General features: G+C 34.4%; 1 protein-coding gene across 2 annotated transcripts in view; it reads right to left on the reverse strand.

Annotated features, from left to right (window-relative positions):
* KrT95D (phosphofurin acidic cluster sorting protein KrT95D) overlaps nt 1-14,911 on the reverse strand; it is a 145,200-nt gene that overhangs the window by 46,311 nt on the left and 83,978 nt on the right. For both annotated transcript variants that reach the window (XM_085947850.1, XM_085947851.1), the window contains exon 2: nt 3,129-3,344. In XM_085947850.1, the coding sequence (XP_085803976.1) occupies nt 3,129-3,344 (216 nt within the window). The remainder of the gene's footprint in view (nt 1-3,128; nt 3,345-14,911) is intronic.

Consider the following 14,911-nt stretch of genomic DNA (forward strand, 5'->3'; position numbering starts at 1 on the left):
CGCTGTGACATATTTTTTAAACCTTTGATATATTGTTCTGTAATCTGTATTTATATTTCTAATACATTCCTACATAATATACGACAGATGTCGTTATCAAATTTAATTACTTTTATAGAATGTAAAATAATCAAGTGATTATGTAAATACGTAAAAAAAATATTTTCCTAAGAAGGTAGGCTTTAAATAATCGCCTAGTATGGAGACTTCGCCACTGCTAAAATAATACTATACATTTAAAATATTTAATTAATTTCAGGGTTTATTTTGGCAATATTTGCCAATTTAATAATTGATAAAATTTACTGATTCAGTGAATCTAATATTGTGTTGAAATGCTTGAGTTTTTGACAGACGAGGATGATGAAAGTATTGATTGTAGCAACAAATCAAACTTGAAATGACAAATGACTTGCAGTTTATTTTATCACCAGCACGTCCAGCGTTGCTAGTCTAGGTTGAAAAACGTGCATCTGGCGTATGGCGCTAAATCTAACGTTTTCGACACCGCAAACATCTTGAAACTCATTCAAAGAGCTAGAATAGTACCTATACCAGATTTGCTTGAAAATCAACATATTCGTTTTTGTACATACCTTATATCTTAGAAATAAAATAAATGTTACATACAAAATAATTTCTTACATTTGTCAGTTGTAAAATACGAAATTTCTTCCATTCCCGATCTTTGTTCTTGTATAAATAACGTTAACAATTTTATTATAAAGTATTTTTTTGAAATGTTAGTTTCAAAACACTTTCGAATTTTGAGAAAATCTAACATTTTTTCTGCCAGCTTGTTTTTTTACCGTATTTGGCATATTTTTGTGAATGTCAGTTAACAACACTGCTTACTACCCGCGTTCTCAACATCTCTCTCATATATTATTTAGGTTCCGTTTATATGGATAAGGTTTCCTTAAGCGTTTTTTTGTACACAGTAAGGATATGATATGCGACCCTCGTTGTCCAGCGCGCTGTAGTCCTATGTTATAACTGGTGATATGAAGTCACCCGACGACATGATGTAATTGTGACGTAAGCCAATAAACGCTCGAGGCAGGCCGCCCAACGCACACTGCTCACCATAGATATTATTATGCTGAAACACCTATTTGTGTATGGGGACAATGGATAACGCCAGTATTTTAGTAGCGTTAATTTCTCGAATGCTATTATCACTCCGGTAGTACGTCACAATGATGTCATATGACGTCATGTCGACCGGGCGACTTCAACTCGCAAGTTCTAACATAAGGCCCCTGGCCTTCAATCTGAGGACTCCGAGTTCGATTACGGTGAGGTCACAATAGATTTTCTCAAAGTCTGGATGTTTGTGATTCTTTCTCTTATATTACTACACTACTATTTAACTACACCACTCTCATTGGGCCTAATGGCCTGTTGTAGGGTACAAAGGAATATAGGTACTATAGAATACACTGTATTCTGTAATAAATAATTTTATAAAAATAATAATTTGAAAAAATTATTAACATATTTTCTTGGCGGGTAATTCAAAATGTTGTAGTGGGTAATTCAATTACCCGCGGGTAGTAGGTTGCCGACCACTGGAATACAGTATGCCAGTATGCCTAATTAAATATTGAAATTTGATTACGATGTTATAGCTATTACTTTTTTTTTTTTTTACTAAATGACACTAATTTAGTTCTTATAAAAATGCGATCTTGACGGTGGGCGGAATGGACCGCGGGCCGCTGGTGTAAGACGCCACGCCTAAGTGAGTAATGGTTCATTTTTTGACCCACTTTCGAATGTTTATACAAAGGGCTTTGTATGAAAATAATATATTATTCAATTACATTCCGAAAAATCCTAATGGGAATACAACATGGTGTAATTTATTTTGTTGACAATCTGATATACGGAGTGGCCGAATTTGATGTCAACCAAAAAATAATATTCCAAATAGGTAGGTAGGTACTAGAACGGATGTCAAAAACATTTTCATGAAGGTAATTTATAAATTCCGGCCGCCATAACTAAGTGGTTGTATTAATCAGGACTTACAATTTTAGTATGCAAACGTGATATAATGTTAAAAATTTCGGCTGGATCCAGAATTTAACATTTTACTATTTCAGAACGTAAGATTATCTTTAATTGAATATATGTAGGTACATAGTTCTAGAAAACTTGAGAAACATAAAAATTAGAAACAAATAGTAGAAAAATTTAAATAAAAAAAAAAAAAAAAAATAGTAGAAAAAAATTGGACCGATTTACATCTTTCACTGTCCGCGTAAGTGCTGGATGAGAAATTCAAAGTTATTTTTTGCTACTTCGAATTCGAACCAATATAGTGATGATAATATGCACGTCCAGGCGCGGCCCTACCTTAAGGGTTCGTAGGGACCATCCCCACGTCGTTATCATGTCAAAAATACACGTCCGATATTTTTATTATTGTCATAATTCATCATAATCATAATAATACAACATAATAAATAATTAATTTAAATAAATAAATACGTTATATTTCACGATGATACTTATGTACAAATTAAAAAAGCAAAGGTGTCTATTTTTCGCTGACAGGGGGTCGCTGAGTCCCATCCCGTCGCCGCGGTACAAATATCTTTCTGCAAAGGATGTGAATGCATTCGCGTTAGTAAACCCATACTGGAGAGCGAATCAAATGACCCTTAGGTTAGTAAAAACGCTCGCTGTATGTCATTGTTCAAAACTGATAATGGTAAGTCTATAATAATTATTTTTAATTAAGTCAATATTTTTAAGCACGCTTCTTAGATGTGATTAAGTAACGAGTCAGATAATCATATTATTACAAGTAGCTTTAAGTTGGTAGGTACCTATATATATATTTAATAATTAATGGCTAAACCCCACCACCTAGAAAGACATCGAGCTGCCACTGTGCACGTCGGTACCTTGTGATTATTTATATCTTTCTTGGAAATAACCACTGAGTCGTGACTAGGATTTGCAATACCAGAATTATGCACAATGTCTAAAAATCCCGAGAACAGCCAGGAATCCTGGAATTTCGATGAAAGATGCTTATGGATATGCGCACCAGTGTTGCCAAAGGGTGATTAGTCGTTCATATCGGTCGAAACTAAACAACTAAATCGTTAGCTCACCTATCTCCGTCCCTCTTGACAAAGTGAGGGTACTGCAGACTGAAGTTGAGCTCGAGGTCCGTGTCGAGAGGGGGCGCTCCTGCAGCGGGCAGCGGGATCTCGTTGCTGCGAAGGGTCCGCTTGGAGGAAAGCATCCTCGCGGCGAGGGAGACGCTCGACAGTCCGGCCGGTAGGGGACCGCATAGCGTCAGGCGGGTCACCGTCAGCGTACATAGCCTGAAACACAAATACATTGTTAAAAGTTGACCTGGTGTTGTCTCCCAAAGTGTTGACTAAATTGCAGGGAATCACAGGGAACAGAAATAATGAGAAGTGGGTGGCCTTCTAGTCGAGGCTGTAACAAGGTTTAAATTAATATCGATTGTCGAAGTGAGGAAAAACAGTTACGTCCGTATTATAAGATGCATTAAAGTTTGTCACGTAAACGAAATGTGAATTCAATATTAGTAATATTTGATGACATTCGTTGCGCTTTGCATTTCTTGGATTTTATGGCCTAACCGTCATAAAATAATAAACTGAGTCCGGCTTCAAAGCGTTGGATTATGGTGTCTGGCTTTCACATTTAATTCTTCAAGTTCTCTGCTGTTTTATCCGCCTAAGGGCCTCAACAGGGTGGAGGTTATATTGACTTGTTTTATTTTATAAGAAGCAATGGCTGTTGGCATTCAGCATTCACCCAGCCCATTGGGTAATTGCAATGAATCATCAAACACACATTTAAAAGAAACCAGCATATTTTGTCCAACTGTGGGGAAGAACGCGCGACTCAAGGCTTATACCTACTGATATAGGTATTTAGAGGAAGTAGCCATCGAAATGACACGGCATAGTTCATCATTGTAATAGTTTGCTGTTGTGAATAATATAGCTATCTATAGTATTCATGTTCTACTAGCTCAGAAATTAGTTCTGATTAACCATAAAATAATAAATTATTACCTCTCCTTTCTACCTCTAGGTAAATATTGACCGCAGATTCAGTTTGTCAATTAAACATTTGCAATATATACCTACTTCATAATAATATGTTTGAGAAGTGAGAGAAACTCGTCAAATCGTATTTCGTCCATCCCAGTCCCCAGGACAAAATTAAGAATTTTAAACGTTATTTTTATTAATTTTGTTAGGTTTGATTTGATAAAAGGTACGCGATAAATCGTATTCTAAACCCCCAGACACGGACTTGAGATCAAATTTAATTGCATACTTTAAATTTTATTATCGTAATATCAAAAATGTCATATTTTATGTGAGTTGACTTGACTTATATTTGAGATTCTTATAAAAGGGTAAGCAATCGATAAAAATGAAACACTGTCAATTGAATACATTATTTTGTTATATAATGGTGGCAGGATGAGAGAACGAAACTAAAATATACGATTAAAAGAGGATTTACATTTCAAATTATATTATTACTTTGGAATTTAAATACATTATTAGATACTGCGTATTTACTGTGCATTCGGTGGTGAATGCCATTAAGATAAGGCGAATAAATTAAACTGAGACATTTCTTTTTAAAACAAAAGCCCCTAATAAACCACAGCCTAATTCCACGTAAGAGAGAAAAGAATAAAAAATAAGTCTTTTTTATCAGAAAATACGGATTTAAGGAGGGCAGTGACCTTCAGTAGGTTACCAATGTTATCATTTACAAACTAAATAGGGTAAACGTTAGAATAGATTAATGATCTCAGAATGTCGAACCAGCTTATTTGGATAGATGGGCCTCACCACTTCAAAACGTCGAGGGCGGGAGGTCCAAAGATAAGGTCAATAAACCTAATTCGGGACAGTTAACATGGATGACGTATATTTTTTAGAGCTGATAAAAATCTATTCTACATAGTAAGAGCTTACATTTTCTTAAATTGTTATGCGCAAGAAATCAGAATAAAGTCCAGAAGACTATAATTAAAAAAATATATTTTTCTTGTATTGTTTGATTAACATCTTAGAGATATATTTTTAAATTGTAGTCATACATGTGTAAGTATTCACTAATCAAAGAAATGGTACCTAACTAAATTTGCATAATTTAATAAGGTTCAGGTGGGTATTAAATTATATGGATTAAATACCTGCCCTAGATAGTTTGTGTTCTTTTATGCATATATCTTTTTACCAATACTTATTTTATTAGTTTAAGTGATATCCCATTGACTTTACGATTTTCTAGACACATAGTTCAAAATAAATATGATTATTGATTACTGAATCATAGGTATTGAATCGTATTAATATACTTGAATCGTATAAATGTAATTTTCTATATTTTTATGTCCAGTCCACAGTGCTGCCATCATTTTCTATCTTGATAGTACAAAAGGGTAAAAATTATAGTATTCCTGAAAAAACTATAGTACAGGAACATTTTTCGTCTCGAATCCTACAAAATTATAGTATTTTTGGCATATTTGCGTAAAATTATAGTATTTTTCATTTTTCGCGGATTCAAAATTGGACATAGTTATGCAGAAAGTAGTCAGTCCACAAAAAATAAAAAATGATATAGATCAGATGCGAGAAGGTTTTCTCTACGTTCTGCTGAAAATAGCCAAGCCGCAAAAAAATATTCTTGAAATAAAATACTATTTACAATTTTCCATTTTACATACATTTTTAATATCATGTTGTTGCTAAAGTGCCATTATCTCTGCTCGACATTATTGTGGACTGGCTAAATTCTGCATATCTACGTTCAATTATAGTATTGTACTATAATTATAGTACGGTTGGCAACACTGAGTCCACAGCGCCTAAACGTATAATACATCTGCTACCGTGTAATGACGATATTTTCTGAAGAATCGTCAGAAACTTTAATATTGTAGCATTAACCATTCCTTTCATTTCTACTAAGTATGTCAAATAATCTAAATATATCAGTTCCTAAAAACTTAATATCAGTTGATCGTTTGCTACTGCCCCCCTCACAACAACATTTGACCGAATCACTCCCGCGGTTTCCCTTATTCGACCGGAAACCAGAAGGAAGTTTGCTACCATGTAGTATATTTAAGTTAACGCGACGCTGTTTCGAGATATTATACTACCCTTACATTATGCATTACTCTTTCAAACCTATTTATAGCGGCTGAGCAAATGGCTAAAACCCGATTACATTAAACTTTATAATTTATCGCCATTATGGAGTCAATATGATTCACCAGGAACGGACCCAGTAATTTATCATTATTATTTCACTGTGTTGTTTATTTAGCGGTTTTCGAGAAAGACTATCCTTATTCAATGTAAGTCTAGAATTTACTAGCTGCCCACAAATAGACGAACAAATAAATGGCTAAGTCCTAAAATAACACAAAGTAAGTGCCCGATTTGTGGAAGTTGCACGCACGATTTATGTGCAAGGAACAAGAATCATTGTCGAACAATTCCAACCGAAAATTCCAAACATTCCTCGCGTACTGTAAAAATGTATTTGTGGAACGCGCGCGACCTACGCCGAAGACCCTACAAATGTCAAACTTTCACGCCTGCATATTATTGCTAATTATTACGCCGTAGGGCGTAGAATGATGTGCGTAGGGATTGAAATAACGAATGACGGTAGCGAAGGGTGGAGGTAGTCTGTTAAGATCCGCCATAAATAGTGCAAATTTAACTTTATTAGTCATACGTATATATTTTAATTGAACTAATACTACAATTTACAGATGGTATTAGTTAGTTTTTAAAAATCAATTAGACCATGCCTAAACCAATCCATAATAGTTTTGGTGTATTTTGGGCGAAACGACAAAATTGTGCACACTTTTCCATTCATACTTATTTGTTTTCGTTGGATTAAGTGGGCTCGCACATCAGAACTCGCCGCATGCGTCTTACGACGAATTCGTCGATGTGACGTCATTGTAAACCAAGAAACAAACGTTATCAAATGGAGCTTCGCAGATTGGCCGATGCAACTGCGACATGCCTCGAGTTGCATTGGCCAAAGCCTGCATGTTGATCTCGAAAAATGTCGGCTCCGCGCAAGCGCACAGCCTGCGGCCATCGGCCATTTCTGTCTCTGTCTACACTGGCATTGCTCGCTCATCGCTGGTCACCGCGTTTGACGTTTGTTCATACAATCAACACAATAAAAATGGCAGACGAGAGACTTCTCCTTTTTCGCGTTTGACGTTTGCCGCTAGGCAGATGTGCGAGGTTGTAGCATGCAACATTCGTCGGCGGTCTCAGAAGTTTTGACTTATTACACAAGGCGAGTTGTGATGTGCGAGCCGGCTAAGAATACACATTTTGTTGTCACATTTCTTTTAAATTCATTAGACCCTGCCTAAACCAAACTATAATAGATAAAAAACATTATTCTATCATTTCTATCTATAAATTATTCAAAGTTATGTATGATTTAATTGCATAATTTTAGATATTTTATATATAGAAGAGTATTTTCTGACTATTATCTTTTACGGCTTGGATTCGCAGGGTTTAATTGAATTTTAAAAACAAACCAACACCATCTGTACAAATTGTAGTCATATATCAATGAGACCAAATACGTATGACAGACAATTAGTGTGCACTATTTAGGGCGGATCTTAGCAGCCTACCTCCACCCTTCGCCATTGCCGAATGAAAATATCAATACCTAACGGTTTTTCGGTATTTCTTATTGAATACCGGTATTAATACCGGATACATAAGAAATGTATCTAAGTACCTTGATAATATTCTGTTGACGTCTGAAAATATGTACAGGTACAGGCTAACGATTTTTACAAATACATAGCAAACATTAAATTCATTTTCCAAAAAGTAAATGTGTCTGCATTCTTAATAACGAATATATCAGTATATTGGATATTTAAAACCGGTATTGCAATCCCTAGGGACCCTAGGTGTGGGTATATAGTTGTCATTGAGGTATTAAAACATGGAATCAGTGTTTGAAAATTAAAAGGACCATAATAAATAACCAAATCACATTCTTTCGTTAAGGCTATACCTCAGTTAAGGCATGGTCTAAATAAATCGTGGCTAGGCGATGCTCGGAATGAGGGCGCGGGTGCAAATGACGCATGCCGACCGAAATATAATTTGTCATATAAATCCAACATGCGTCCATTTAATGTTCTGTTTATTGTTCTATTAGTAACAATAATAATATATTCATTGACATGTTTTCTTTTGAAAGTATACGGGTAACGTTTTTAGTCATCTTTAGACGATTTAAGAATTAATACCCCCGTCGCAATCACGAAACAAATTGACGTATTCACACCTCGACGTTCACTCTCAGAGTGCCAGCGAGTCCAAAATTTCGTCGCGCCTATAGTTGAAAATTATTTGCCGTTTCACTCAAGTATCGCCTTAAAAGATGAAACAATGAACTTAAACTATGTACACAGTAATTTGCGTTTATTTCTATACAATGTTATCATGTAAAGTAAACCTTGTTTGGTCATAACTTTGTTATCTGCCCTATTGTTTTGAATTCAATACCAAATTCAATAACATGGATGTTACTCCCTTAATTTACTTATCTACCACACATCCGTTTCAACAACACAATCTTTTAGTAGAGAATATTCTCTTTAAACTTATTATTTCATGTTATCTATTTCTTTTGCATTCGTTACCAAAATAATCTAGAATACGCTTTATGCACTCAACATTGTAACTTATCTGTTTGTACCCCATCGCAGATTGCACTCGAAATTAGGGATGAATAAACACACGTAATCAATTATGTAATTTGTACTATATAAGATGTGATTTAACGGCGAAAGTTGTCATAAAAGGCTAGGATATTACAGCAGATTTGGTCGTGTAGTTATTAACATGCTGGCCTTTAGTATGTGACATCTTATTGACCCAGGTGTCGTACCTATCTCCATTCAATTTTAGTTGTATGCATTATTTATTATAAACATACCACGCACATGAATAAGGCAACGGGCTTGCATTTTTTATGAAATAGGCAAAATTTTGCCGATTTCATGTAATATGCAATTTCACGCACTCGATGTAACATATATAAGTACGCATGTTCAATGTCAAATTGTTCCACTATATTTGTCTCTTCTTCAAAATACTAGTTAAATTTTTTGATTTTCGAAAATCTAGTCTATTTTTACAACGTTTTTATTAGCTCGTATTCTTATTTGTCCGGTGGTTGTTTATCCAGTACAAATCTTGCAATCGATTTTAAACTAACTTCCCGACTAGCTAGACATTTGAAACTTTTAGAATATATCAGAACACGATGCCAATGCATTCTTTTAATACTTTTAGCCATCTTTAAGTAGAATTGAATTCATTTTCAGTTAATTCTGTTTTGTATGAAAAGCTATTTCGGAAGAAATACGTAATCCAATCCACTATTATCGGTTGCTAAGAGGGTGGTCGTAGCAACTAAATTATTAATATATACTTACGTGAGTTACTATGGAAATAAAAATGACATTTTAGTATTCTATATTTGTTTGTTTGTTTATTTACTTCATATCAAGTACAAGTTTGAGCATATTGAGCATAATAATTGAACAGAAAATTTAAAAAGTTCTTTTTATCTTGTAATTATTAAACACTAATTTTAAATATTTTTGTGTACTTAAGTCATTTTGCAACACTGATTACACACATACAAACTGGTCTCGACTGCAACACGTTGAATTCGTGATTTTGTTGGCACTCACAAAACACATGTAATTAAATGTACTGCTGCACAAAAACAGCTGGTGTCGCATGCAACAAATCTCGCACGACACGCGGCGCAGGCATAATACCAAACTGCTCAACATACAAGGGAAGAAAGTTGCAATATTGCGCCCATTTATAATATTATCCCAGTCGATACGACTCATGATTAATAATGGTTGATTAAAATAATCACGAGCGTCAGTTTAAGAGCCGAAATAAAAACAGCAGCATGTGATGACGGCTTGCAGTAAGCATTCGGAATAGGCATTCCAGCAATATTACTTTGATTACTAACAAAACAAAACGAAGAAAAACACATGGGAATGAAGTAGAGTAGATGGTATCATCACGGCATCAATGAGACTACCCGCTGTTTTAACGATGTTTTTCTTCACAGAGCTGTATGAAGTCTCGTTTGGATAGGCGCCAGACGAAAAGTCAACAATGAGATCTTTTCAAAAATTCAAACCTTACTATTAATGATAACGCTTTCAAAACGTTGTTAACTTTATGATAAAATATACGTGTCCGGATTTTTTATGTATGCAGTTGGCCGTGTCACGGACAGTCTTGCCAACTGTCATTCACAAAAATATGCCAGATTTTCTCAAAATTCAAAGTGTCTATTCAACCAGCATTTCAAAAAAATACACCATAACAATTATTAACATTGTTTTTACAAGAACAAAGATTGTGTTTTACATCTAAGAAAAATAGTGCATACCACTAAAACTTAGATTGTTAAGTCCTCTCGAAGATGCAGAAAAGTATTTTAAATAATTCACAATGATGTATTTATTAAATTTTAATTAAGTAATTAATTTAATTTTGATCGTAATCCATTTTTGGTTGTCACTGTGTTCTTCCTCATTCATACCTCGATGTTTCGGGCTCGTTGCAGAAGCCATTCTCAAGAGAATGGGCATCATTTGACAAGTCGAAGAAAGAACGATGTAGAACACGTGGTGACATTACAAAAAATCATTATATTACACAACTTCTTTTTTGTTTATTTACGCAAAATCACACCACTTGGCGCACATCATAATGTCACCTTACTATTAAAACCTCGTAAGTATGTTCGAGAAGAATGTTGAGGGGAAGGAAAAAACGCGATAAAAACAATATTTTAAACACCACTCTAATCGATGAATCTGCCGAACATTGGTAGCAGTATTGCCATATTTTTCTGTGCTGATTATAGTACAAACGCGTAAAAATTATAGTATTTTGGCATATTTGGCGTACAATTATAGTATTTTACATTTTTCGCGAAATAAAAATTATAGTATTGTACTATAATTATAGTACGGTTGGCAACACTGACTGGTAGTGAAATACGAGGTTTTAATTCCATGTTTGAACCACGAGACCTATGAGTTTTTATAACTTGTCGATAGATAGATGGACAGCATACTAGAGAACAGAGGTTTTGATACGATTTAAAATGTTTTTTTTGTTTAAATTTTGTCAAACAAATTTCATTTTTCTATAATATCGGACTTACGAGGTCTAGATAGTACCTATTAGAATTGATTTTTTAAAAATGATTTTGAATGCATGTTTTGAATAATTATAATATAAACACCCTTCAATATATATTTTCAATAAATTTAATTTAACTATATGTTTCACAATTCTGTCACTAGATGCCCTTAGGCATAAAGCCCACCAAAGCGGCGCTCGGTGCGCTCTCTACGAAGTAGGCCCCCTCCCACCCGCGCATTACCCTTCACCCATGTAATAAGGGGCTCAAGGAGCACAAAATAATTATTATTATCAGCGTCTCTCATAACAAAGCAATACAAATATTATTAAATTTCTCGGGGCTTGTAATTAATATTCACGATGACATCATTCTACCAGCGAAATATCGGACACGCAATAACTAAACAAAGAGTTCACTGTTATTAAATAATGCCTTCTCGCCCGTCTATCGACGACGCTTCCAGGAGTGTGATTTTAATGTGTGCAGTGTTCAACAAATGGACTATGTTGTATTTTCGTTAATTCGTGCCGCTGAGTAGCCACACAACGGTGACTCATGGGGCGGGCGGGCACAATGCGTCGTCAAATCCAGTGTGCGCTGGCGTATTTGATTACGTTGTATTTTCGATGATTCACATAGAATATGCGCGAGCGCCCCGCAAGCCCGCTTTAGTAGACTTTATGCCTTAGTCCCACTATACACACAATTTTATGGATAATCTAATTTACAAAAAAAATCCATTTACATTTCATAAAGTGAAAGAATTGTGTTTAGAAAAGAACTAGTTTTACATTGGTTTTGTCCAGGATGTTTTTGAAATGTGAACATCCGAAAATCAATAAAAACGGAAATTGAATCAGGAAGAAGGGGACAATTATTATTCTCCGGTGTTCTTAATTGAATAACAATACATAAGGAGAACCTCTGAATGTTCGTTGTTTTTATTATTATCAAAAACCTTCAAGTGTTTCACGGAGAATGGACAAGATTAGAAAACAATGGCAGACAGACGTGATAGAAAAACGACGTTCACATATTATACATAATGATACAATCAAACGTCCTTCTGTAGTTTTTTTAATAATCAACAACTAATTCTAAAAGTGCGGCTACACCGGCAACAAGTCGCGCGACAACTCGTAAAATTTTACGATAATTATCATAATTGCTTAAGAAATTTTACGATAATTATCATGCTTATCGTAAAATTTAACGAGTTGTCGCGCGACTTGTTTTCGGTGTGGACCCGGCATAATGTACAATTAATTACTGATGGTCAATTGTTAGTTTGAACACAAACAGACAGAATTGGACATGTGCGTGTATAATCAATAGACAAACACCTTCATCCAGGGCTATCCAAGGTGTACTGATGGCCACATGACCGCGCTAAAAGCTTTCGGATTGATTAATTTATTCATTTTGGAATACATACGGAAGAGAAAATCACAAAAAATCTAAAATTGTCGAAAGATGTATGTAATCCAATATAGACCCTACAGTAATTATTGTGAAATTTAATGAAATCCGCACAGAATAAGAGGTAATCAGCTGCCAGTAATTGAATTGTTGAAAAAATAGTAGGTAGGTACCTACCCATTCAATCATTGTATGAAAACGTTTCTTTCAAAACGAAAAAATCAATCTGACAAAAAGAACACTGCAACTTGTTAAAGTTTGTAATAATATAAAAACAGTTTCTTTCTAACACAACACATAATTTTTCTATCAAAATTATCCGTGTCCAGTTTATCCGCAAGAGCCAGGCGTACAAACAAAGGTTATTTTTATTTATTTATTATCCAGAAAATAATTGTATTGTGTTGCATTGAAAACAGAAAATGTATTATTTATTTTCATAAAATATTGTTGAATGGATGGTGGGAGTTGAAATCTATTACAATTTGAAGAAAAACATTTAAACTTTCATTGACTGTGTAATTCAGTTTGTAAATATAATAAAACACGATAACATATTAATTAACATCATGGCGTATGGATTATGAATAAAATATTGTGTAATTATCTTTAAATAAATAGAGTTTTCAAAAATAATTATACAACAAATAAAACGTTGATTTTCAAAATCAATTATGTAAATAGCGATATGCGAAAATGTATTTAATAATATATTATTACAGTTTACCCCAGATTGGAGTGGTCGGTACAGCGCAGATCTCTGAAGCCGTTTGTGTTTCACAAAAATATACTTATTTTGGAAGAATAGCTAACCCCCCTGTAAAAAGTCTGTTAATATTAACTCAACTTTAACAAACAAGTTGCCATTAATATAGGTGCTTCATATATTAATGGCAACTTGTTTGTAAATCCAGCAGCACGGGTCTTGCGTACCCCCCCCCCCCCCCATATCCCTGTATCTGCATTATAATCGTTTTGATACGAAGCTTGTGATAAATCGTCCTTAAATGGCTGTCAACACCAATACACCTTAAATAATCAATAAAAACGGTAAAAGCATTGTAAGATTTTGAGACTCACGAATATAAAGTAAACCCATCCTTATATTTCTGTTTACCCGGATTATTTATGCACTGTTTCACTAGATTTAACTTTGGCATTTTGGCACTCGCACTACGGAAAATTATAACAATGTCTATTTGCTAAGCAGCGATGACAGACGGGCATGTTTTTTTTTTTAAAGGTTATTTATTATCTGAGATAACTGTGTGAATTCGTACTCGAGATGGCCATCAATAGAAAATAACTATCGACCAATTATTTTGGGGCCAGATCAGTCACTAAATCATATCTATCTATTTTCATTGTATTTTGCCCATAAATCAGGAGTTATGCCGACGGAATAGTTTTCCTAAGGGATACTCAACCGACGGAATTCGAGTTCGGGTTGTCGCGAGAATTAAATTATAATTACACCGGACTAACCTTCGAATTCGATTCACAATGATTATCTAATAATAAAAAGGTCAACTAAACGCCATTTAATGAACTCCAATACACAGGAAATACCTACATATTGAAATTCTAATGGATTCAAGTACCTTCGGTCGAAAGTATTAATACCTACATATTGACTAAATAAAACAAAATATTTATATAAAACATAAATTCACATCGAACACAAACGACCAGGAATATGGGCGAATTATTTTTTTCAATACTTGTCTCACCACTCAAAATCAATCGTTCGAATATTAATTCAGAATTACTTATATGAGTTTTTAGACAGGCAACTGAAACCTTCGTACCTACTGATAACCTTCAGGTGGCCTGTCGTGTTATTATTTAAAATGTACTTTTAACAAACTAAAACAGTAGATTTGATTAGATGTAATTAAAATCGCCCTTTAAAATAAGCATTGTATTAGACAATTAGTAATTAATTGTTATTACTACACAACTGCTGATTGGAAATTATACAGTTAATATTTTTAGAAAACAAACACGGTGTGCATGGACCATTTACATCCAGCTTTTAGTTCTTCCGGGGGGGGGGAGGACTTACCTGCGAACTTATGAAATTCCACAAACAACATAATCAACTTTACCATTTACTTCTTGAGACGAGAAATCTCGATTATAACCTATACAGCGTAGGTATTGTGAACCCAATACAGTACGGCACATCGGAAGGAGACTC

Source organism: Rhyacophila brunnea, unplaced genomic scaffold, assembly GCF_057557595.1.
Source record: "Rhyacophila brunnea isolate RB1 unplaced genomic scaffold, BYU_Rbru_1.0 scaffold_20, whole genome shotgun sequence".
In the NCBI taxonomy this organism is placed as follows: domain Eukaryota; kingdom Metazoa; phylum Arthropoda; class Insecta; order Trichoptera; family Rhyacophilidae; genus Rhyacophila; species Rhyacophila brunnea.